Below are 24,588 nucleotides of genomic sequence, written 5' to 3' on the forward strand. Positions count from 1 at the left end.
GAGAGTAAACCCACAACATTTACAATTCGAGTATGATGGTTTGCCGGTGATTCCAACTAGCTTCATCAGGCGACAGCCAGAATTGTGGAGAAATGCTCTTCTTTCGGTCTTAAATAGGTAATATCATGTGTGCGCTATATGCAACCGGGAAAAAGACAGGTAGAGTGCATTGCCTTTTAAATCTGCCACTAATGCACATAAAGAACGTAAAACTACGCAACGATATAGATTGTATCTAGATTTTAATATATAGATTGTGCATGTTTTACTAAACTTATTCGCGGTGGGCCTGCGAGCAGCAATTAGCGTGAACACTTACTCAAGAAGGCCCTAAGATCCTGTTGAGGTGCATCGCCGCGCTTTCCACCTCGCCCAACGGCTGGTCACTGTGTAAAACAAGGCAGTGACTTTAAACAGACAATTTAGTAAGTCCCGGCATGCTTTGCACGTCAAGATTGCAGCACCATTTCGCGTGCGTTTTCTCTACACACTCTACCGGTGACGGACAGCTACGGCACCTCCTTACCCAACTTGTTAGGGCGAGGCTGCGTCTGCCCGCTGCACACGCCAGGCAGAGCTAATGTGCGGAGGCACATTCCAGCCTAATGATTTATTCCTGCAATGTGTAAGATGCATCATTCTGACAACGGAGCACTTGCCATGCATTACCATAAACAAGTCAAATATTTTTTTTTTATCCCCACGTGGAATGTTCAGGCTGGACATTGGTACATAATCCCCGCATGCACCACCGGTTGACCCGTTTAATTGAATGACAAACAGTTTCAAAATATTCCATCAATCCCATTGAAATTTTTAAAAACGCCTGACGGTGTTTGCCACGTTTTATTTGTTGCACTCGTTTACATTTTATATATACATATTTCACTCCCCCTTAAATCTTCGCACGACACCATCTGCTGCATGAGATGAAATCATGCTCAGATTCTTTCTCTGTAGTTCTGACCTCGCTTTATCGTCGTAGCTAAAGTTGCGGGTTGCTATTTGGCTAAATTTTACTAACGTAGTTTTTTTTCTTAACTTTTTGCCCAAACGTACGCATCTTTGAAGGTTAAGGTACAGTATGGCTCACGTTTTTTTAAACATTTGAGAATTTGACTTTTTTTTCTGCTGGGTGGCTGTGATGGTGGGACAATGTATTGTTTTCTCTTTGTACTTCCTTTCAACAATAGTTTCGTTGGTTTTAAGTTCTTATGCAAATACACACATATTGATCTTGTTCCTGCATTTGTTTTGCTTGTTTCCCGAATATGAGTTTGATCCAAATATAAGTTTACGTTGCAAAGTTAGTTTGCCTTACATTATGTTGTTTGGAATGTAATATTGATATGATGCAAATCACATGTACTTACAAAACAAATATTAAGTCCTTTCCACCCATTCTCCCATTTGAATTCACAGGATTTGTAATCTATAACCATCCACACAGTAAATTATTAAAAGTACGATTCAGCACAACTTGTGTTTGGCGACCACAAATCGTTCTTATTTTTGTTGTTGCCAAAATCGATAAAACCCAGTTAGAATTAATCCTGAAGGACATATCTAAGTTGTGAACTCATGACAATCGCATACCAGGGCCGTGTTAACCAGAGTTTGAACTCGCCTGTCCCCTCCATCTACAGGTCTAACTGAGTTTCATGGACTGGTCACATCAGGCATTGTCAATACGGCTAATTGAATGATAAATGTGTGCATGTGACCTGCAGTAATGGTATTGGCCTCCGTCTAACATCATGAATTCCACAACTGTTGCCCAAGACGTTTGGATGAATGGAGAGGACTGCCATTATTGTCGAATGACCATTTAATTTGCTGAAAAATCCCGTTTTTGCAGATTTGTTTTAAATGGCAGCTGGCCAAAAAAACCCAAGGGGAATTTAAACAAAAACAACAAAACTATTTTGTATTTGGTGACATTTTTACTTAATGGAACCATATGGCGCAATTCTTGTTGCTGCACTTCCGTCAACTCTCATAACCATAAGGAGTAAGCCTTTCATTGAGGTAATTTGGCAGATGGATAGCCTGGCGGTTAGCGCTTGTCACTGCATGGGGTCGATTGTTCAATTTCGTCTGCATTACAACTAATTCGGCAGGACACTAGCATGGAACACCGTGCACTTAACAGTGGACAGCATCACACACCCTGTGACATTTAGAGTCCAGCTCATACCCCATGTTGCAAACTTTGAATATTATAGATAACTAAACTGAACAAGGAAGTAATTTTGTTTATTAAATTTCTTTCAAAAAATATCGGACGGTGCACTCAATAGAGCTCGTTACGAGCGGAGGTCCTGAGAGGTAGAAATTCCACATTCATATGGCAGGAGGTCATTCACATAGCACAATAACTATTGGCATTTGTATGAATCTGTTTTATACTCTTTTTGGATCTGTTGTACAAGATACAACACATCTCAACGCATTGCTACCTATTTATAATTAAATAGACGATTTCATGAAGTAGAGACACAATATAACACACACACACATAAATTATACTGGTGATGAAAAATATATCTTTAGAATTCCAAATTTCTGTATTTTTTATTGTAAATAAATTTACGCTTTGATTTTTACCGATTCCCTTTGGGTTTTTTTTTTTACAAATGAAATATTGCTACAAAATTTTGACCTGAAATACGAGTCTTAAATCGGCAGGCACATAACGTTATTTTTGTCATCAATGAAAATGTATGAGAGGTTACTGTTATCCGGTTTCCTTGTGTCCGCGTGGCCATCCATTCATATTCTCGAACTGCACTATTGTGGTGACCACAGCGATTTGAGAAAGGGCGCAGAGAAACGCCAGTAATGAAATAACCACGTGGACAAATGTACCGGGTTAAATTTCAGATTACATTGAAAGTCCAACAATGGATGTACTGCCATACAATCGTAATACATGTGTGTTTTTGATTGCCTGCCATTGACTTCCTGTATTTGGCTGTCGCTTAGCAAAGTGAGAGCCACCAAGGGCTGAACAAAACAACCCCATCCGCGAAAAAAAAGCAGCACGCACTAAGAAGGATTCTTACCCCTTCAATCGGGTGCCACGGTGGCTAGGAGATGTTAACTAGCTCGCCTGGTATACAGGAGGTCGTGGGTTCGATTCCGACCCTGATGCCTGCTGTATATTTGGAGTTTGCATGTTCTCTCTCCCAATGGTCACGTGGATTTTTCTCCGTGTCTTCCGGTTTTTCCCTCCGCATTTAGAGACGTGTTTAGAATATTTGGCTGCTGTAAATTTCCACATGATACGACACTCCGTTGAGCTATAAGTTGTGGCTCAGTGGGCCTTACCTGCTAAAATAAAAAGTAGCTTTATACTTTTTGACATTGTCGTTAAATTTCTGCCACAGCCAGATAGATTTCAACACTGGTTGCTGATAGCCTATTAGCAAGCCTACAAATTCAACTAACCTGTCAGAATCAGAATCTTTATTTATACTGGAGTAATCCCACGAGCTGTAAAACTCTATGTCACAAATGTCCAGTAGCTTATTCCGCTGATACGATTGTCAGGTGAATTGACGAAGTACTATCATTGGCAGGTTTAGAAAAAAATGTACGGTCAATGAGACACGGTGAGAGGTCGCTGATTCGGTCTTGCGACACGGGCTGTTGAAAAAAATGTCCAAGTTTATTACATCCACCCTGACTCAGCCCAACAGTATGAAAGGCCTCGTGTGTGTGTGGGGGGGTAAAGTGTGGGTCCTCCCACCTCTTCCAAGACATTTGGCCGGCGTTTGAAGAGTTGGCCACAATACCCTCTCGAGGAGCTCTCCATAGCTCCTTCTAGTGGAGGCCCTTCCGCCAGCAGTGGCGTGAGCAAGCAATTGCAGGGCCTGCGCCTTCACCCCCCTTTTTATTTTTCGATTTAAAGCTTTCGTGACTGCAGGGATTCATCTTCTTGGTTCTTTCGGTAAAGTCACGTAGAATGGAAATAATAAAATAATAAAAATAAAACATAATAAAATAATTCTCACGACGTTTCGGCCACAACGCAAGCAGCCGTCCTCAGGTGAAGAACAGGTCACCTGAGGACGGTTGCTTGCATTGTGGCCGAAACAGTCGTGAGAATTATTTTATTATGTTTTATTTTTATTATTTTATTATGTTTTATTATTTTATTGTTTTATTTTTATTATTTTATTATTTCCATTCTACGTGACTTTACCGAAAGAACCGAGCAGATGAACCCCTTTTTTACTGTTAACTCGTGGACCGTGGCAGCTGTGCCGCCCGAGTGCGCTGGCAAGCGGCGGCTGCGAACCCATCTCTGTGCCGCCCTTGCCCCGTGCAGAACAGCAGCCCCCACCGCAAGCTGGTGGAGTCGTTCGCCAAGAGGCGCCTCGAGTTCATGAAGAAGGAGTCCAAGCTGAGGAGCCACGAGGAGGAGGTTGAGGAATTCACCATCGGAGCCCTGCCCCGTGCCACCAAGCCCGCCATCTGCCTCCAGCAAGAGCAGGTGGTTCACTTTTGCGACGGTTAGCACAGCGTTGAAACAATGGTATTTGTTTCTTTAAATGCCCCCACCCCCCCCCCCCCAAAGATAAAGACATTGATCCCCCGTATAGCCTTTGCAGACTGTTGGGGCAAGTGCTGTTAGCGAGCACCTATGAAGGCCGGGCACTGTGGCACACGAGGGGGTTGGGTGGTCAGCGCCACGCCCGACCACCTTTGTCTCCCCAGTGGCGATGTTTACTCACTGCACTAGGTACTAATTTGAGGCTGAGTCGACCTAGGGGAGGTCCAGAACCGGTTCAGATAATCGTCACTGGTGTTGGCCGTAGGGCAACGTGCTAACCACGACACTACCGCTCCCCCCAGCCGTAGCTCTGTCCCCCAACAGTATGCATGGGCTCACCACACTTGGTCGATCAGCGGGTCACATGTGTAGTGACATAGGACGTCACTACTGTGTCGGCCCGTACGAGGGCTGGGGGCCCCAAGGGGGTGCCTGGGGGGGGTCATGTGGTGGAGGGACCCAGACCTTCCCGTTAAGTGGGGGAAGGGAGGCGTGGCCTGGGAAGGGAGGCGTGGCCTGAGCGGAGCAGATATAAGCGGGGTGTGGATGCAGAGCGGGGCTGTTGAACTCCTAAGTCCCGGGTCGTCGTCCTGGACCAGGCAGCCCGTCGCCTGCCTGGTCCACTCTGTGTCGTGTTCCAGAGTGTTAGTGAGTTGAGGAAGGTGGTCACCACCTCATGTACAGTGTTATATTACTTACCGTTTAATAAATAGTGTTGCCTCCAAGCTGTGTGTGTGTGCACCTAATTCGAACCCACTACACATGTAGTACGGTGACATCCGAGTAATCCCACCTCTTCAAAGATAGCTGGGCCAGTGGGAAGAAATAATACATCAAATACCTCCTAGAGGGCCTCTTTAGGAGCTGTCTCTTGTGGAGGCACCTCTGCCAGCGGTGGCACGAGCAAGGAATTGCAGGGCTGCACATTTACCTTTTACCTGATTACTACAAGACCGTATTTGTCCGTGCTAAGATACGCATTTAGGCAGTGCTTGACTACCTCTGTGACCTTAAACCAGGAGTGAAAATTCCTAATTTCGACTCTCTGGTGTTTCATTAACAGATTAAATGTCTTTACATTAACGGGTTAAATGTCTCACCAACACAGCCACCGTTGCTCGTTTTCCTCGATGTGGCGGTGGCTCTACGATCTTACATTGACATGCTAATCTCTCACAATACAATGGCCACCCCTTACATTGACATGCTAATCTCTCACAATACAATGGCCACCTCCACAGCTTCGTCGTCGTGGAGGTAGCTCTCCGATTTACCCGATCTTACATTGACATGCAAATTTCATCACTAGCCCCGCCCACTTCGCTTATGACCCTTGGGCTACACCCATCTCAAACCTTTATAACATCCTGCCTCAGCAGCTCTCTCGCTATTTTTGCACCTGATGACGATTGCTTGTGTTGCGATCGAAACGTCGTGATATTTTTTTTTTCTATCTACGCGGCTTTACCGAAAGACCCAACGAATATGAATTCCTGCAGTCACGAAAGCTTTAAGTGAAAATGTGAAAATCCACTTACTATTTTATGTTTAAGGAGGTAACAACCCCGTGAATGTAAAGCACATTTATATTTTGCTTACAGTGGTGGTCTTAACAAATATTTAACAACATTTGAAATGGGTAAAGTTGTCCAAGGAAAAATAAATTAGGCTAAAAGCTGCTGGAAATTGAGGAAAAAAGGTTTATTCGAGAAAAGTTTTCATATCCACTCTCTATAATTTTTTTAGATATGCAGCCTCTAGAGGAGCGAGTAAAAATCGACACTCGTGACAAGGTATCAACCGATTTAAAGCTTTCGTGACTGCAGGGATTCATCTTCTTGGTTCTTTCGGTAAAGTCACGTAGAAGGGAAGTAATAAAATAAAAATACAAAAACATAATAAAACAATTCTCACGACGTTTTGGCCACAACGCAAGCAGCCGTCCTCAGGTGAAAACCAGGTTTGTCGAGGTGACAGCGTCTGAAGGTATCAACCATTTGTCTATATTCAGCAATCTACCCAGCCCCTAACTACTGCAAGTTTGGAATATTTCAATCAAACTTGCAGCCTTTCCGTGACATGAAAATATGATAAAGTTAAATCTTATTCATCTATTAGTTTACTTTGTTTATTTTACAAAAAATAATTACATCTCCTGGCGATAGATGCATTTTTTCAACATTAACAAGCTAACGAATGTACTATATTTATTGCCTGAATATGTCCGTTGACTTTATAAAGCTGCATCGTAAAGATACTCTTACTTTGTTAAACCTGAGATATGAAATACTGTGATCTGATTCAAAAGTGCCCATATGAAATGAGATTCTATCCAAGTAAAGCCATATCATGGTACAGGCCTTTTAATCTTTCAAATAATGTAATAAAACAAGTACATGATGCATTTTATTATTAGTATCTGCATAAAGACAATAGCTTTAACCTAAGACTTAGATACTGCATGTACACTTACAAACGTGGGATACATATTGTAACATTAAACATGAAACGTGATGGCATAAACTCAACTGGAAGTGCTGTTTGAGAACAACTGAAACACTGTGCAACAGTGAGAAGCTGCCTTCTTGAGTTGGCGTGCCTGCGTCTGCATTGAAGAGTGAGACACATGGCCTTGTATAATTTCCCACAGGAATATTCACTGAAATCTAATTTTCTCAAGATCAGCAGGGGGGTACAGCTGGACATGTTTATGCTTATGAAAATGAGCCTGCTTCTTTGTGTTATATGCAAATTTTGGCTCGCCTCTCAGTGGGGATACAGCTGAACTTCGAGGCTAAACTTTACCCATTGGCATAATTGGGGCTAAAGAGTCAAAGATCGAAACAGGTTTTAGGTACAACGTGTGCCACACGAAATGGTGACCTGGGAGAGTTTTTTCTAATTCTGGCACACCAGCCATAACACTCAGGATTAAAACATTGCCAGCTCCTGGAGAAGCTACGCAGGTTTTGTTCTGGCCACTGCTTGTACAGATGATTCACAATTGTGTGCGAGTCGAAATCCCAGTTAGAGGTTGATGCAGCCCATCATCAACTAAATAAAAATGGCACCGGTTTGTGATAAAATTTGACCAGTTATGTTTGTTTTGTGACTGCTCTTGATTATAGAAATGTAGAATATTTACTAACCAAAGGGCATCATTTGAACAAAAGGTTTGCCTCTTGCTTGCTTGAGCAGGGAGACACCTTGGCTTTAACCGTTATTTAAGCTCGTTTGATTATTAACATTCTCGCTTCACTGCAGCTGCCGAAGTCGGAGGGAACAGAGGTAACGGAGGAGTTTGCCGTGAGAAAGAGACGCTCCATCATCCGAGCATTTCAAAAGGAAAAGGTAACCCTTGACTTTAGTAGACAGTGGATTTTTAGCCCGCATGTTACGCAAACGCAAATCACTGACGCACGCGTCCTTATGGAGAATGCATCTTTCTGGAACTCTAACAGGATTGCTCGGCAGTGAGTCGCCCTGGATGATGGCAATATAGAACGCCGCGGGAGTCACTGCAATTGGCCTATTCCAGTAATCACATGATTGGCAATGCTTCGTGCACCGTAACGACTCTGGTCGTTAAGGTTTCATCACCATCATCATCACCATCACCGTCGTCATCAGCCATGCTCATTGCAATTCTGGATGAAAGCCTCCCCAAGCCTTTGCCGCCTCACGGAGAACTGTGACTTAGTAATCCACGGGCGAATCTCATCGCTCCGTCTTGGCAGAGGATCTCTTCTCGGTTGAGTTCCCCTACTTTGGCTGGCAATCCGACGTAAAGTATTTTTCTGCTGGCGTGTTCTGCCCCACTACTCTTCTCAGCAAGTGAATATATTTTGTGTAACTCTCATACGTTTTCTCTCACGCACGTGTTCTTTTTTTTTGTCCATCAATGTAATTTTAATCTTGCACAGATCTCTGCTTATTTGTTCAATGTTTGCACGTGTCACAGTCGTTAATGTGCACTTTATTTAATAGTTTCCCATTTAGTTTGTTGCTGGCGGCATCTCTCCTGATCCTTTGGTGCCGTTTATCTGTTCCTTTTCCATACTTATTCTTTGGTTCTTTCGGTAAAGTCACGTATAAAGATTAAATAATAAATTAAATAATAGCATACGACGTTTCGATTGCAACGCAAGCAATCATCATCAGGTATAAATGAAATAGCAACAAAAAATCTAACCAGAAAACTATAGACAGACATATATCTGTTAGATTTCGGTTAGATTTTTGTTGGTATTTCATTTATACCTGATGATGATTGCTTGTGTTGCAATCGAAACGTCATATGCTATTATTTAGTTTATTATTTTATCTTTATACGTGACTTTACCGAAAGAACCAAAGAATAATTCCTGCAGTTACGAAAGCTCCAAAATTAAGATTTTTCAATACTTCTCTCATTTTACATTCTTTCTTTCTTCCCTTCCCGTTTCCTTTGTCCTTTCATTATTATATCATTTAATTAGTTTCGGATATTAGGAAGCAACTAAAGCGATGCGCTCTCAAATCTAGATTGAAAACTAATTTCTTTAGAACTGCTATTTGTGTTTAGATCGCTGTCCTTCACCCTCACTGCCGATTAGCACGGTTGACTACGTATGGTGCAAAAGAAGTTCAACATACACACACTTTACATACAGGGTGCTCAAAAAAGATGTGAACACTTCTGAGAATTTGCAACAATTCCACGAAGAAATGTGCCTCCGGGCTCTGGAGACCACCTGGAGAAGATTCCAGGCAACGCGTTGACAATGATGGCGAACAAGTGGAGACTCTTCGACTATTTTAAACTATAAACATACATTTCTTAAATCATGTTACAGTGTATTCTCCGTTCTTTTCCCATTAAAAACGAGAGTCTCATATAATCGTTCACGTTTTTTTAAAGCACCTTGTATATGTAATAACAGCCATAGAGGGTTCACGTGGGGATTGGCTTGCCGGTCCTGCTTTGTAGCCAATAAGGGTTGAGGACAGGGAGCATGGCCTCTGCGTGATCACGGCATGTTAGCAGGGGTGATTGGCCTGGCCATTCGGGGCCCCAGCTAATGGGGAGCCGGATCAGAGGCGTGGTCCCGGGATTGACAGGGAACCATCGAGAACGGTCAATGCTGTCTATGGAGGATTGGCTGGGGGGTACCACGTGACGAAGGGATTAAGAGAGAGAGAGAGAGCGATCGAGAGCAGACTGGGGAACGACAAGAGCAGGGGTCACGCGTGTACGGGGGCTCTGGGTGCCACGTGCGCGGTGGGGACTTGGTGTGAAGTCTGCCCTCTCTCCGTTGTCAGCCAGCAACGGAGAGTGTGTGAATAAAGTGTATTTGTGGAAGTGGAAATAAAAAGGACCGATTCCGAAGCCGTCTCAGAAGGATTATTACATATATATACATTCCTTAATTAGAGTTTGGATGGGGTGGGGGGGGGTTTGTGCGCAGGCATTCGCGACTGAGCAGAGACCTTCAACGTATTACACTGGAGAATCTGGTTTAATCACGGATGTCTGCCCAGATTCACATTCAGCATCGCAGTGACGGTGGCGGACCGGCTCACAACACGGTAGAATCATCCCCCCCCCGAGGCTCCCAGCCACATCTCACAACGTCTAATCTCAGTCAATGTGAAAACATTCATCAAAACCGTTATATAAGCACTGCAATGCCCCCCCCCCCTCGTTGAGACGGTGGCTTAGCAGTCACATCAAATGCCGCGTGTGTTTTATTGCAAAATCGCTGTCTCTGTGGATGCTGCGTCTGCCGCAAGCTATTTGGATCCTGCGCCGACTGCATTAATGGCCTTAACAAAACTGGCACGTGCTAAATTAGTAACACTGCCGGTTCCGTGCCAAAGTGGGAGATTTGCGAGCGGTGACAACAGACAGCCCGTACCAAGAACTTAATCATATCGCCACCCTCAGCCACAATTGATCCGCTGCTGGATGCGGGCCTCCATAAACTGTCGCTGTCCCTTACGGTGGTGCGATGTGATGATCTGTGAGCGTGTGTACACGTCTCCCCCTCCTCCCCGGACGTCCTCTCTGACGCGTTTTGAAAGCAAACCTCTGCGGTGGACCAAGAGTCGTTTCAGAGTAAAACAAATGCCAGTCGCATATACATATGCGTTATGCTGTTGGTAGTTGTTTCAGATGATGCAGGTTATCTCCATGAAAGGGTTATACTGGTAGGAACCTCCTGGTTACACCAGCCCACAGGGGATTATTGTGTCCGTCGTGCAGGGAGGGGCTGGGTGGGGAGAGAGGGGCTGGGTGGGGAGGGGAGCGTGGGGAGGGGCTGGGTGGGGAGGGTGGGGCTGGGTGGGGGGTGGGAGGGGTGGGGCTGGGTGGGGAGGGGAGGGGCTGGTCACCCCGTGGTGCCCTTATAAAACTCAACGTTTAACCTACTCACGCCGGCTTGTGCCCACCCTCACAGTCGGGCATATTTGCGGAATACACCACGCTGCCGTTGACCCTGGCCATTGACCGAGCAACCCAACGTTCCTACCAGCTCCCTCCGCAGGAATGTGTTAATACTCGATCACCAAATAGCATCGTCATACATCTCTGGTTGTTAATCCATAACATAGGTTTTTGTTGTTGTTAGATTGCGTAAATATAAATGTGTTGTTGAACCCACCACCACCCGACACAGCCACTTAGTAAGGTTTGTCACGTAAACAGAACATGACAATCAGTGACTAGGTCAGCACACCGGTGTGTTGGCGAGCAGACCCACAACATTTTACAATTTGATTACGACGTTTCACCAGTAATTACAACCAGCCTCATCAGGCGATAGCCAGAATTGTCAATTCAGCACACCGGTGTGCTGTACTAGTAACGAATTGGCACGTTCTGTTTACGTGACAAGCCTTACTAATTGACTGTGTCGGGTGGTGGTGGCGGGTTTAACAAACACGTTTATATTTACGCGATCCAACCCAAAAAAACCTCGATTATGGATAGAATTGGTCGCGAGAGCCTACGCGTGAATCTGGTTGTGAATGTTAACGTGTGGGGCGGTAATGTCAGTTTCTTTTGCACTCTCCTCTGATTTAGAAACGGAACGTGAAGCCAAAGGTTGCGGCAGACGAGGCCGAGCAAGAGAATGGCACTCAGTCGGACTGGTGAGAGCCATTGCACCACAGCACTCGTTATCGACTTACGTAACTTAAAACGTATACAGGGCGCTAGGTTAATCTGGCGGACAGAGTGTATGCTACCGAGGTGATCTCAAGAGTACAACGCTTCAAAGCGTGTCCGCGCTCGACAACGCAGAGTGGCATTGTAAACACGCCTTGTCTGTCATTCTATTAGAGTCCGTTTGGCATTGTGTGTTGAGATGATAGCTAACATACTTATATAGAAAAAATAAGTTGAATTATTTTTTTAATGCCGAAGTCCTTTCCTGTTAGAAGCCCTACGAGGCAAACTGTCACGTGCAATAGCTAGTATTCATATGATGACACCATGGAAAGATGAGATATGTATGGTATTTAAAATTGTGAAAGACTCAAAGATTAACATTATTTTGCATAGAGTCGTCTGCGCAACGACAGGTATTTGGCTCGAATCCCTTTTTTCTACCTGATGTGGAGCTAGCATGTGTTTCACTTGAAGTCATCAGGTGGCGGCATCTTTGTTTTTACCCAACACTTTACCCCACCGCACGCGGCCTGCCAATTGACTAATTGCTTGGTGTGGACAGAAGTGGGGGAATTTAAGAAACGTGCACCATCGTTTCATATGCCGTGCTTACAGATCAAACTTGCAACCCTCTGGACTGCAAGCCCAGTGTGTGCTAACCGTGACGCCAGCGGCAGCATTTAAGTGGCCGCTAAGTGCAGACAACGCTGCAGCGTGTGCGTGTTTTATTAGACGCCATATCGCGTGCTAAAACGCGTTTTGACACTTTTGCATTCACTGTTTCACACGTGCTGATTAATTGTGCACTTTGTGACATCTAGAAAAGATTGGTGTGCATGTCACCGTCGAAGTTTGATTTCTTGGCACTAGTGTAGGGACGTTGGAGAGAGGGCCGTTATGCATGGCAGCCTATGGGAAAGAAACACAGTGGGCGGGGCTACGTGTGTGCACAGGGAGATGCCCTCTGCGACGTCCGAGCCAGACACCCTGGGGGGGGGCTGGTTCGGCGTTACGATCCCCCGGGGCCCCACCCCTCAAGGAGGGTTGGGTATAAAAAGGGGTCGTTATATGGGCTTAGTCAGTTATGTTATAGTTAAGCTAAGAAGTCGGAAGACGTCGTAGCTAGAGCCCTGGACTCCCCCTGATCGCCGCCCTTATCAGGGCCCCACGGGATCAGGCTCGAGCCAGTGGCGTGGTCCCGTGAACCAGAGCCAGTGCTCTGGGACTCCGGGTACCGAGCCCGATTACCAGTGTCGGGCCAGACAGCCTCCCCTAGCTCTTAGTGGAGGACTCAGGGGATAGGCTATGGATAGCTAGGGGTATTCCCTGAGTTATACGGGTGAGGGGGCCGCTACCCCCTCTAGGGCTGTCCTGTACTGGCAACTTGTTAAATAAATATACGTGTGCCTCAACTCCGTTGTCAAGCGTCCTCGACGGGTACTTCATCTGGCGTCAGAAGTGGTAAAAATGGAAACGCGCCATACAGCTCGGACCAGGGTACCACAAGAGGAGAACGCCGCGGAGATCGCCGAGCCCGAGACAGAGCAACAAGATGGGGTGCAGCCGGAGCCTGGCGCCTTCTCACCGGGACGTCAGCATGGAGAGGGGCCGCAGCCAGATGCACTACGACTGGCTCACGAACGGCTGGCGGAGCTACTTTATGCCGCTGCCGCCACACTGGAAGGCATTACGCGGTTGGGGGCTGGTGGTCCACCGCAGGGCGAGGAGAACCGGCGGCCGGAGCACTTTCCCGCCATTTCAGCGACTTCACAATTTGAATTTCCCGCCATGGACGCCGCGGCTGTTCGGGGCGTGGCCAGCTCAGACATCGGCTCCGACATCGCCGTCGCCGGGGCTGCAGCGTCATCGCAGCCGAAGGATGCGTCATCGCTGCCGCGACAGGCGATGCCATCGGCCAGTCGCGCCGAGGCACCGCCAAAGGGAGGTGAAAGCAACCTGCGGGAGTCCACATCGACCGCTGCGCTTCACCAAAGGCTGCCCCCGCTGAAGGAATTCATCGGTGCGGAGGGTGACTGGGGCGGCTTCCGGCGACGCTTCCTCGCCCATCAGGAGATGGCGCGGTGGTCCGACGAGGAGGCCCTTTGCGCGCTGCCGGCGCTCCTCGATGGGGACGCGCTCGCCGCACTCACGTCGGCGCCAAAAGAGAAGCGGGCTACACTACCAATGGCGCTACAGCTGCTGGCCGGGGTCTATGGACCTTCAGCCGAATGCCGTCAGCAGTTCTACGATCGCAGGCGGGGTGAAAAAGAGTCGCCTCTGGCTTTCCGGACAAGTCTTCTGGCGCTGGCAAAAACAGCCTTTCCCCGCATGGACGACGACGGCGTGGACGCAATGGTCGCGGAGAAGATCCTCCTCTTGGCGGACGACCTCGACATCGTCGTCATCGCACAAGGGGATGCAGAAATGACCTCCCTCCAGGCTGCGCGACTCCTCCACGCCAACCTTCTGCAGCAGCGGCGAAAGGCAAACAGGGCATCGGCTGGGCGTGCGGTGGCTGCAACCACCCTTCCGTCAGAAGAACTTTATGCCGTCGACCATCGACGGCAACAGACGACGGGGGCGCGGCCGGGTCGGGACGGGCCGAGGCGTTTCGACCGTCCATCGTCTCCATCGGCGCTCCCGCGGTGCTTCAACTGCGGCATCCGGGGCCATGTCGCCTCGGGGTGCCGTTCTCCTCGACAGCGGGGGACGACGCCTCGACAGGACGCCGGCCCTCCTCTTACTCCTCCCAAGCTCCAGCACCATGATCCGGCGAGTCGCGGCACCTCACATGTTTGGCCAACGCACCCACCTGTCGCACACTCTCGCACCGTAACGAACGGGGGGCCGGTGGGGCGCTGCGATGGACCGGCGCGGATCACTGCGGGGACTCAAATCGAGCCCGAGCGGTGGTCCGTGTTGGCCCATCGCGTGGTGGCCGCGGCGTCGGGATCGTCGGCCGTGGTCGGTTACATTGATGGGGTGGAGGTACGCATCATAGTCGATACAGGGGCATCGGCGACAATTATTTCGGAACTAATTTACAATATTCTACCGGTGCAGAGCCGTCCTTTGCTACCGGTTAATGTCCCTTTCTATGCCGCTAACGGGGGCTCTCTCGGCATCGTGGGACAGATTCGAGCGCAAATTTCTATCGGGGACATCAAATTGTCGGGGCCGATTTTTGTCTCCTCCTCACTGGCAGTTCCGTGCCTGCTGGGGACGGACTTCTTGGGCAGGATGCCAATTCGTATTTTGATCGACCAAGGATGCATTGAGCTTCCGTCGGGGCGACGTATGGCGTTCCTGCCTTCCCCTGTAGCGACTCGGACGGCGTTCGCGACGGTACCGGCGTTCGTCGTAAAAACAGTGCGTGTGCCGCCGGGGGCACAAATGCTGGTACCTCTTAAACTTCGTAGGCCCTTCGCTAAGGGTGTTGGGGATCAGGGTGTTGTGCTGGGGCCGTCTAGGGCCGGGGTTAATGGGCCTCATTTAATTCCGGCCCAGACCATCGTAAGGGGGGACGAGGATCCCTTCATCGCGGTCCTCAATGTCGGGTCGCAGACAGTAGTGGTTCCCCAAGGGACTGTGCTCGCTCACGCGACGCCGGTGCCCTGCGAGGAACCTGCCGTGAACCACATTGACACTGCTGCTCGGACGCACCCGCATTCGGACGGCGATGAAGGGTGGCTCGACGCGCTTTGTGCGGGATCGACGAACCTGTCCAATTTAGAGCGCCAACGGCTTAGATCGCTGCTAAAGGAATTTTCCGACGTTTTCAGTCGGAATAAATACGATTTGGGTTGTACTCACCTGCTGCGTCACCATATTGACACGGGTGACAGCGCGCCTATTCGCCAAAATCCTTTTCGGTTGAGTCCCGCCGAAAAGGACCATGTCAAATCGGCTGTCGATGACATGTTAGCCGCCGACATTATCTCTCCCTCTACCAGCCCTTGGGGAGCACCGATTGTCCTGGTTAAGAAACAGGATGGCTCGTTGCGGTTTTGCGTAGATTTCCGTCGCCTTAATAAGGTTTCGGTTGCCGACGCATACCCGCTCCCACGGATGGACGAATCGCTGGACGCCTTGGCGGGAGCGCGATTCTTCTCCACACTAGATTTACTTTCGGGATTCTGGCAGCTTCCTCTGGACGATGATTCGAAGCCTAAAACCGCTTTCCGTACACCGCACGGCCTGTTCCAATTCAACCGGTTGCCGATGGGCTTACACTCAGCGCCGGCAACCTTCCAGCGGTTGATGGAATTGGTTTTGGCTGGATTGCAATGGGAATCGTGCCTGATTTATTTGGATGACGTAATTGTTTTTGGAAGAACCTTTGACGAACATCTCCAGAGGCTGCGGGCGGTTTTCCAAAGGATGCGGGCTGCTAATTTGAAATTTAAGCCCCAAAAATGCTATTTGTTTCGCGAGTCAGTGCGTTATTTGGGGCACATCGTGGGGCGCTCGGGTATTGCTACCGATCCCGCCAAAACGCAGTGTGTCAGCTCCTGGCCAATTCCGACCTCGGTGGGGGAGGTGAGGAGTTTTATTGGCTTCGCTTCATATTACCGACGGTTCGTCGCTAATTTTGCTACAATTGCCAAACCCCTACATGCTTTGACATCAAAAGGGGTTCGGTTCCACTGGGGTCGGGAGGAGGAAGTAGCTTTCTGCTCCCTTCGGGATGCATTGGTGAAGGCTCCTCCTTTGACTTACCCCGATTTTTCGAGGCCGTTTTTGCTCGACACCGACGCGAGCAACACAGGTATCGGAGGCGTGCTTTCCCAGGTGGTTGATGGCGTGGAACGGGTGGTTGCGTACGGCAGTCGGGTGTTGTCTCCAGCGGAGCAAAAATATTGTGTCACCCGTAGAGAACTGTTGGCAATTGTTTTCTTCATCCAACAGTACCGCCCATATCTGTACGGTCAGCATTTCACTGTCCGTACGGATCATGCGGCACTGCAGTACGCCCTGAAGGTTCAACAGCCATCGGGACAATTGTCCCGATGGCTGGAGGTCCTCCAGGATTTCGATTTTGACACCACCTATCGTAAGGGCATTCGCCACACAAATGCGGACGCTCTGTCGCGCATGCCAACCACCTCCGAATGCGCATGCCTCCTGGGGTCGGGGCGTTGCAAGCCAGCTGGGGACATGACGGTTCCAGTCCTGGCGGCCGCCGCCGATGTTGACACATCGCTCCCCGATGAGATCGGGAAACAGGGAAGGGATTCCCTGCTTGGGTTGCCTGTGATTGAGTGGGGACGCCTCCAGATGGAGGACGCCTCCCTCCTCGCGCTGCGTCGTCGCGCCAGGGAGAGGGGGTGTGGGACGGGTGATGCCGACAATTGGGAAATACACGCGGGCTTGCTCATGCATTGGGACGGTAAATCCCACCGTCACCGGCTGGTAGTTCCTGCGGGGTTACGGGGTAAGGTGGTGTGGGCTGCTCATGAGCGCCTCCTCCACCTGGGTACCCAAAAGACCCTCGCCTCGCTCCAGCTGGATTTTTTTTGGCCGGGCATGACACGGGATGTCACGGATCTCCTGGCAGCATGCCCCCGGTGTGCGCAACGCAAACCACCAGCTCGGGAGTCGAACCCGCCGTTGCAGTCCATCACAGTCTCCAGGGTGAACGAACTCGTAGCGTTGGATATCCTGGGGCCGTTTCCCGCCACCCCTAGGGGCAATAGATATTTGCTAACAGGGGTCGAATACTTCACACGCTGGCCTATGGCCTGGCCCCTGGCAAATCAGTCGGCAGCAGCCATCGTGGACGCCTTTGTCCAAGGCTACGTCATGGACAAAGGTGCTCCGGAGCGGCTGCTGACCGACCAGGGTAAAAATTTTTCCGGGAACCTCCTCAAACAAGTCTGTGATCTCCTAGGTACAAAGAAGATTCGTACCTCTCCCTATCACCCACAAACTGACGGGATGGTCGAGCGTCTGCATCGTACCATCACGTCTATGTTGTCGCACCTGGTTTCGGAGTCACAGACCAATTGGGACTTGCAAATTCAAGGGGTCCTGGCAGCATATCGATTGGCCCCCCATGCTGCCACGGGATTTTCACCCTTCTTTCTCATGTATGGTCGCGAACATGACCCACCTGTTCGGGCACAGCTGCAGATCCCCGCGCCTCTAGGTAAAATTAAATTGGACGAGCACGTTAAATTTAACCTTCAAAAGCTAACTGAGGCGCGGGATGCTGCCATGCTCAATTCCCGCATGCGCCAAAAGGCGAATGAGCGCCTCAGACTTGCGCGCGCGCACGTGCTGCAGTGGAAGCCAGGGGACAGGGCATGGCTGCACTGTCCCCAGGTACCGCTTGCGACCTCCTCGAAACTGGTACGGCCATGGCGGGGCCCCGTCGAGGTGGTCGAGGTTTTGCGACCGCAGTGCGTTCGTATCAAGTGGGGGAGGCGCCGGTGGTTCGTTCACCCCTCTAGACTAAAACCCTTCGTTGCGGTGCGGGACTCTGCTCCACACGCGCAGGGCCAAGCATGTGAGGGGTCGACCGACCCGGAGGGTCCGCCTCTGTTGATCTCACCTGACGTCTTGCCGGTTGCCCCGCCCCCAGGTTCTCCCGGAATGACGGGCTCGCGCACATCCCTCACGGGGGATGCCGAGGGTCCCGCCACTCCAATTGCGGACTCGCCTCGGATGGGACAGCGGCCACCGAATGGTCCGCCATCTGAGGTTGGCCCTTGTGACGGGCCTGCGGCAAGGACGCGCGCTAAAATGCGCAGACTCTTATAAAAACACTGGAACGCGAACAAGAAGTGAAAACGAAACGAAAATAAGAAGAAAATTTTTTTTATTTTTTTTGCGTTTTCTGGTACACTTTCGTGTGCTATTGTTGCTGGACGCTGCGTTCGTGTGGCGCTCTTGGCGCGTTGTTGTATTATGGCTGTGTGTGTGTGTGCGTCTTGTGTGCGTGTTGTGCGTGCGCTGAGGGTTCCGGGAAATGTACATATCTTGCCTCTACGGATTTCGTATTTATTCGGGGGGGGGGGGCGCGTCGGTTTGTTCTCCCTTTAGGGGCATTGTTAGTGTTGTTGTTTAATTCTCGTTCTGTTAAATGGAAAAAAAATGGGGCACACACGGGGGGAGTCAAGGGGTAAAGATTCATTTGTTGAAATTGTTGCAGCCGGGACGGCTGCGAGCTATGCGGGGGGGGAGTGATGTAGGGACGTTGGAGAGAGGGCCGTTATGCATGGCAGCCTATGGGAAAGAAACACAGTGGGCGGGGCTACGTGTGTGCACAGGGAGATGCCCTCTGCGACGTCCGAGCCAGACACCCTGGGGGGGGGCTGGTTCGGCGTTACGATCCCCCGGGGCCCCACCCCTCAAGGAGGGTTGGGTATAAAAAGGGGTCGTTATATGGGCTTAGTCAGTTATGTTATAGTTAAGCTAAGAAGTCGGAAGACGTCGTAGCTAGAGCCCTGGACTCCCCCTGATCGCCGCCCTTATCAGGGCCCCACGGGATCAGGCTCGAGCCAGTGGCGTGGTCCCGTGAACCAGAGCCAGTGCTCTGGGACTCCGGGTACCGAGCCCGATTACCAGTGTCGGGCCAGACAGCCTCCCCTAGCTCTTAGTGGAGGACTCAGGGGATAGGCTATGGATAGCTAGGGGTATTCCCTGAGTTATACGGGTGAGGGGGCCGCTACCCCCTCTAGGGCTGTCCTGTACTGGCAACTTGTTAAATAAATATACGTGTGCCTCAACTCCGTTGTCAAGCGTCCTCGACGGGTACTTCACTAGTAACCTGGTAGATTCTTAAAAGAAAATTAATTGGGTGCCTGCTATTGACCTCCTTTGTAATCTGCTTTTATTAATTTCGGTTTTTTGACATAAAAGTTGGGGCATGCCAAAGTCTGAAAGTAAATCTCCCGCCTGTTGAAAGGGTGCCAATTATCGCACTGTCATGTCGCAAATCCTCACGGCAGCGAACGTGCGAGCGATCGAGTGATACAAATGTTGGACTTTTGCACTTTAATATTTGTCTCAAATGTCCCTATCAACATCATCATCACGATCTTCTTCTTTCTATGTGGCACATTGCAGAGATGAGCAATTGCTAACTTTTTTTAACGGCACGAGGCTCTTCTGCACAATTAGCTTAACGCGCACGATCGTAATCACCGTCGGGCGGCGGTGGTTACGCTCGCCTGCAAGTCAGCACTTTGGAGGCAAGGGTTAGTGGATCACACGAACGTCGCGAAACTGCCTTCCCCGTTGACATTGAGGTGCCACACCCTGGCTTGCCAGGAGAACACGGTCCAGCAAAGTGTGGACGCCACCTGTTCCATCTGCATCGGATGTAGTGTTGCCCCACTGGCAACATTCATTAACATTCATTAATAGTAGAGAGCATCTTCTTGGTTCTTTCGGTAAAGTCACGTCGAAGGGAAATAATAAAATAATAAAAATAAAACATCATAAAATATTCTCACGACGTTTTCGGCCACAACGCAAGCAGCCGTCCTCAGGTGAAGAACAGGTCTGTCGGAAAGACAGCGTCTTGTATGAAAGACAGCGTCTTTCCGACAGACCTGTTGTTCACCTGAGGACGGCTGCTTGCGTTGTGGCCGAAACATCGTGAGAATTATTTTATTATATTCTTAGGTTTTTTTCGGTAAAGTCACGTAGGTAAAATCATAAAAAAGTAAAATAAAATAAAAATCACGACGTTTCGGAGGCAACACAAGCTTCCGTCTTCAGGTGGTACCGTCACAGCCACGACAGCTGTATCAAGTAAATGAGAGATTGCAGGAGTGGTAGCTCCTGCAATCTCTCTCAATCTCTCTCATTTACTTGAAGATGGAAGCTTGTGTTGCCTCCGAAACGTCGTGATTTTTATTTTATTTTACTTTTTAATGTTTTTACCTACGTGACTTTACCGAAAAAACCTAAGAATATGAATCATTGCAGTCACGAAAGCTTCAAATCTAGAATTATTTTATTATGTTTTATTTTTATTATTTTATTATTTCCCTTCTACGTGACTTTACCGAAAGAACCAAGAAGATGAATCCCTGCAGTCACGAAAGCTTTAAATCAAAAGTAGAGAACATCTTTATATAGAGAGGACCGCAGACATGTGGTGGGGGGACGGGGCGGGATTTGGTGCATCCCGTTACTCGTCTGATTCCTTGCATCGCTGAGTTGTTCTCTCGCTTTGAAAGCGACGGAACATTTTTGCATCCACGCGTTTACAAATTGAGACTTTTTGGTATTGTTACCGTCATGAGCTGTCATAAAAGTACTACATTGCTACAGTACCATAATGCCAATCATCTAATTACATGTGATTATTGTGTTATATGTACAGGATATGTTCACTTAATGCCATTTTAAAGGTCACACATACTTTGTTTAGCCAAATGAAGCAAATGTAATTTCCATTCTCGCTTTCTTCAAAAAATGTTTGTTACAATTTGTCAAATTATGACACTGACACCTAATGGTCTAATCTTGTAATTGGTGACACTCGCACATAATAGACTTTGTGCCATATTGTATGTGCTTATAAGAATAGTATACAATGAGTCTGCTCTTCTGCAGTGGTCTTCCAGTCCAAATAAAAACCTCTAACTTTACCCACCCACTTCAGCCCATTACATTCGTTGTATTTTTATTGACGTGTTCTCCCCTTTATCGTTGTGGACGGCAGAGGGCAGTGCAAGAATAATCCATTGTTGTACTGTACTGTAGTATGCTCCCACTTACATGCTGCCCACTTTCACCAGCCCCCATGGCCAAATAATTCCCATGACCCCACGACCTATGGGGAGGCCCTTAGCACGGGTGGCTACGTACGGTGCGAAAGAAGTTCAACATACATGCACCCAGCATGGGTGTTGATAAGAAGGCCATACATGTCCATCCCCTTGTTTGCTATTGTTCACCACGTACCGGGTGATCGATCCACAGATGCGCCACTAAAATGACGAGGGAGAAATGCGAGAGAAAACAACAAATTCATTTCAAAAGCCTCCACGTGTCTCCCATCAATCGCGATACACTCTTATCTAGTAACACTCCCCTCTGTAGGATACAAAGCCATTGCTTCCGCAACATTCAATCACCTTTTGAGAAGAACGAGGGTCATTAAAAATCAGTGGGTTGTCACTCAATGGATCACCGTGCACATTTAAGATGTGTTCCCATCATCAGTGGACAGAGTGGAAGCATTTTTTTTACAGATCATGTAAATATGTTGAACTTCTTTTGTACCCAACCGTGCTAATCGGAGGTGTGCGGGAAGGACAATAAATTAAACTCTCAAATAACTTCTAAAGAGTTTTCAATCTCGATGAGGACACCCTGTAGACAGCAGAGCCACATGCTGTCTACAAGGTGATACATCTGGCATTGACATTATAGATCAGCCATCAGCTTAAATGTTCAATTTCTTCATGACCAGGGCTCACGCAAGAGGGCCCCACTGCGCGCCTGTGGATGGTGCAATGAGGTGACCCACGTGGGTTGTCTGCCCCAGGGCCTCCAGCATGAACCTCTGTGGCGGTCCCCGTGCGTAACGCCCCCGCTCGTCTCTCTAACCCTCCTGCCCCTCTGCCCCCGGGCTTCTCCCCACCACGTGCGCAGCGCCCGACTCAATGGGCAGGAGAGCCGGAGCAGCTGCTCGCACCGCGCCTCCCCTCGCCGCGGTCCGGGCAAAACCATGAAGCTGTCGCGAGCACTGTCCGACCTGGTGCAGTACACGCGCTCTGTCGCCGTGCACGACGTCGATCACGACGGTACGCGGATGCTAGAGTCCCCTGGGCGCCGCTGTGGATAGATGTTAACTCCCTCACCTGGTTTGCAGGAGGTCGTGTGCTCGATCTCGACCGTGATGCCTGTTGTATTTTTGGAGTGTTTTTGTCTCTCTCCCCGTGGTCGTTTGGATTTTTCTCCGGATCCTCCGGTTTTCCCCTCCACATTTGCGTTTGGAGTATTTGGCTGCTATAAATATCCACGTGATAAGCCACTTCGTTGACCTGTCAATTGTGGCCAGGTCGCTTATGAAAAAAGATAATAGCTGAGTGGGCCTTACCGGGTAAAATAAAAATCGTAAATGTTTTTGTTATTTTTTAGTGATTTGGTTACCTTTCCTTTAAATTGCACTCCTGTTATGTTTTTGTGTTGTGTGTAGTTTGAACTTTCTAACCCATCCCAAATGGACATCTGTGAAAAAAAGTGCTTTATAGCTCATCAGGTTCCTCCAGTATAAATACATATTCTGATTCTGATGAATTCCTAAAAAATGTGTGTTATTAAAAGACCGCTGTTTCTTTTTCGTATCTGGGGTAATGCAGTGTTAATCCACTCCAGCTGGGCAGTTCTGTGGTTAGACCACCTAACTTTCAGTAGGAAGGGCCATAAGTTCAAATCCCCATCGGGGTCAATTAAATGGGTGCTGCTTTGCGTGGGAATTCAACAGCGGTTTCTGCGGAGATGGCAATGATGAACTTCCACCGCTGGCACATAACAACCCCATTGGAGATGAACACGATCCAACGCTTGTTCGAATGTAAAGTTTTTCAGGCTGCAATTTTTTAAAATTATTGTCCTATTTTCAAAGTGATCACATTGTGGTATATTCCTGTACAGGCTGTGTTGATGTCTCGGAACCTCGCGAGGGGGTATTTCACTGTCTCTCTCTCTCTGTGTCTGTCTGCAGCGGTGGCAAGCAGCTGGCAAGTGTCGTCCTTCAGTGAGAACAAGGCGAGCCAAATGCTACAGCAGAAATCGCAGGCGTTCCTTGCCTTCAACCAGCGGCAACTCTCACGCATCTACCCTTCCTCCTACCGCGTCGACTCCAGCAACTTCAACCCGCAGCCCTACTGGAACGTGGGCTGCCAGATGGGTGTGAACATCGCCCATTTACCCAGGGGGAGAATTTTTGCGTGCAAATGTTTGATTCCCAGCCAAGGCAAACGTAACAGGCAATCATCTGTGATGTTGGCCTTGGCTGGGTTGATCTTGACATCTGTATATTTGGAGTTTGCATGTTCTCCCCGTGGTCGTGTGTATTTTCCCTCCACGTTTAGAATCAACGTGCTGTTTAGAGTATTTGGCTGTTATAAAAATGTCCATATGATAAACCACTTCGTTGAGCTATCGTTTGTGGCGAGGGTGGATGAGATTGGTGATAGAATTGTAGCCAATGGAGAGAACACACCTGGGAGGATGGCCACCTTGGAGACAGAGCGATGAGATTAGCTCATGTGCAGGAGTGGGATTGTTTCTACCATCTCAGGACTTGTGTGGGATTGCAGTGGATAGATAATGGCTGATGAAAATGATGAATGTCTAAAATAACATATTGGGCTCATGATGCATGCATCATGTCATAGGAGCAGATATTATCTTCATGCAAATATGAATACTATTCATGCAAATTATATTCACACTGTACGCTATTGCCGTATTACCTTTAGCTGATGGGACCAAAGAAATGGACGAAGGACACGACACAAACAAACACTGGCAAATAACACAGTAAAGAACCGATTCTTGAACCAAATTGTGACCCCCTGAATCGTAACCAGAGGTGGTTTTAGTCTCCACTTTAATGTACAATGCTGAGACAGCAAGGCCGGGTATCGAGGCCCTGCGGATCTGCAGGGTTGTCATCTCGTGTTGCTGCCAAACGAATGGGTTTGAATCTGAATCCCGTGCGTGTGCGTCTCAATGCTTTTCCTTCCAGTGGCTCTGAACTATCAGACAAGTGGACGGGTCATGGAGATGAACAGGGCTCGTTTCATGGACAATGGCAACTGCGGATACGTCCTCAAGCCCGACTGCATTTTCGATGGTGCATAAATATCTACACACATTCTAGATTTGAAGCTTTCGTGACTGCAAGGAT

The 24,588-nt window shown here is 48.6% G+C and overlaps 1 protein-coding gene across 1 annotated transcript in view; it reads left to right on the forward strand.

The window, feature by feature from the left end:
• Nucleotides 1–24,588, forward strand: part of LOC133351052 (1-phosphatidylinositol 4,5-bisphosphate phosphodiesterase eta-2-like) — a 367,788-nt gene that overhangs the window by 318,598 nt on the left and 24,602 nt on the right. The window contains 6 exon segments of the mRNA XM_061565942.1: nucleotides 4,334–4,498; nucleotides 7,823–7,909; nucleotides 11,622–11,689; nucleotides 22,323–22,474; nucleotides 23,398–23,583; nucleotides 24,427–24,534. Of these exon segments, the coding sequence (XP_061421926.1) occupies nucleotides 4,334–4,498; nucleotides 7,823–7,909; nucleotides 11,622–11,689; nucleotides 22,323–22,474; nucleotides 23,398–23,583; nucleotides 24,427–24,534 (766 nt within the window).

The sequence above is a fragment of the Lethenteron reissneri genome, chromosome 36 (genome assembly GCF_015708825.2).
Source record: "Lethenteron reissneri isolate LAM-NWPU_2019-01 chromosome 36, ASM1570882v1, whole genome shotgun sequence".
Lineage (NCBI taxonomy): Eukaryota > Metazoa > Chordata > Hyperoartia > Petromyzontiformes > Petromyzontidae > Lethenteron > Lethenteron reissneri.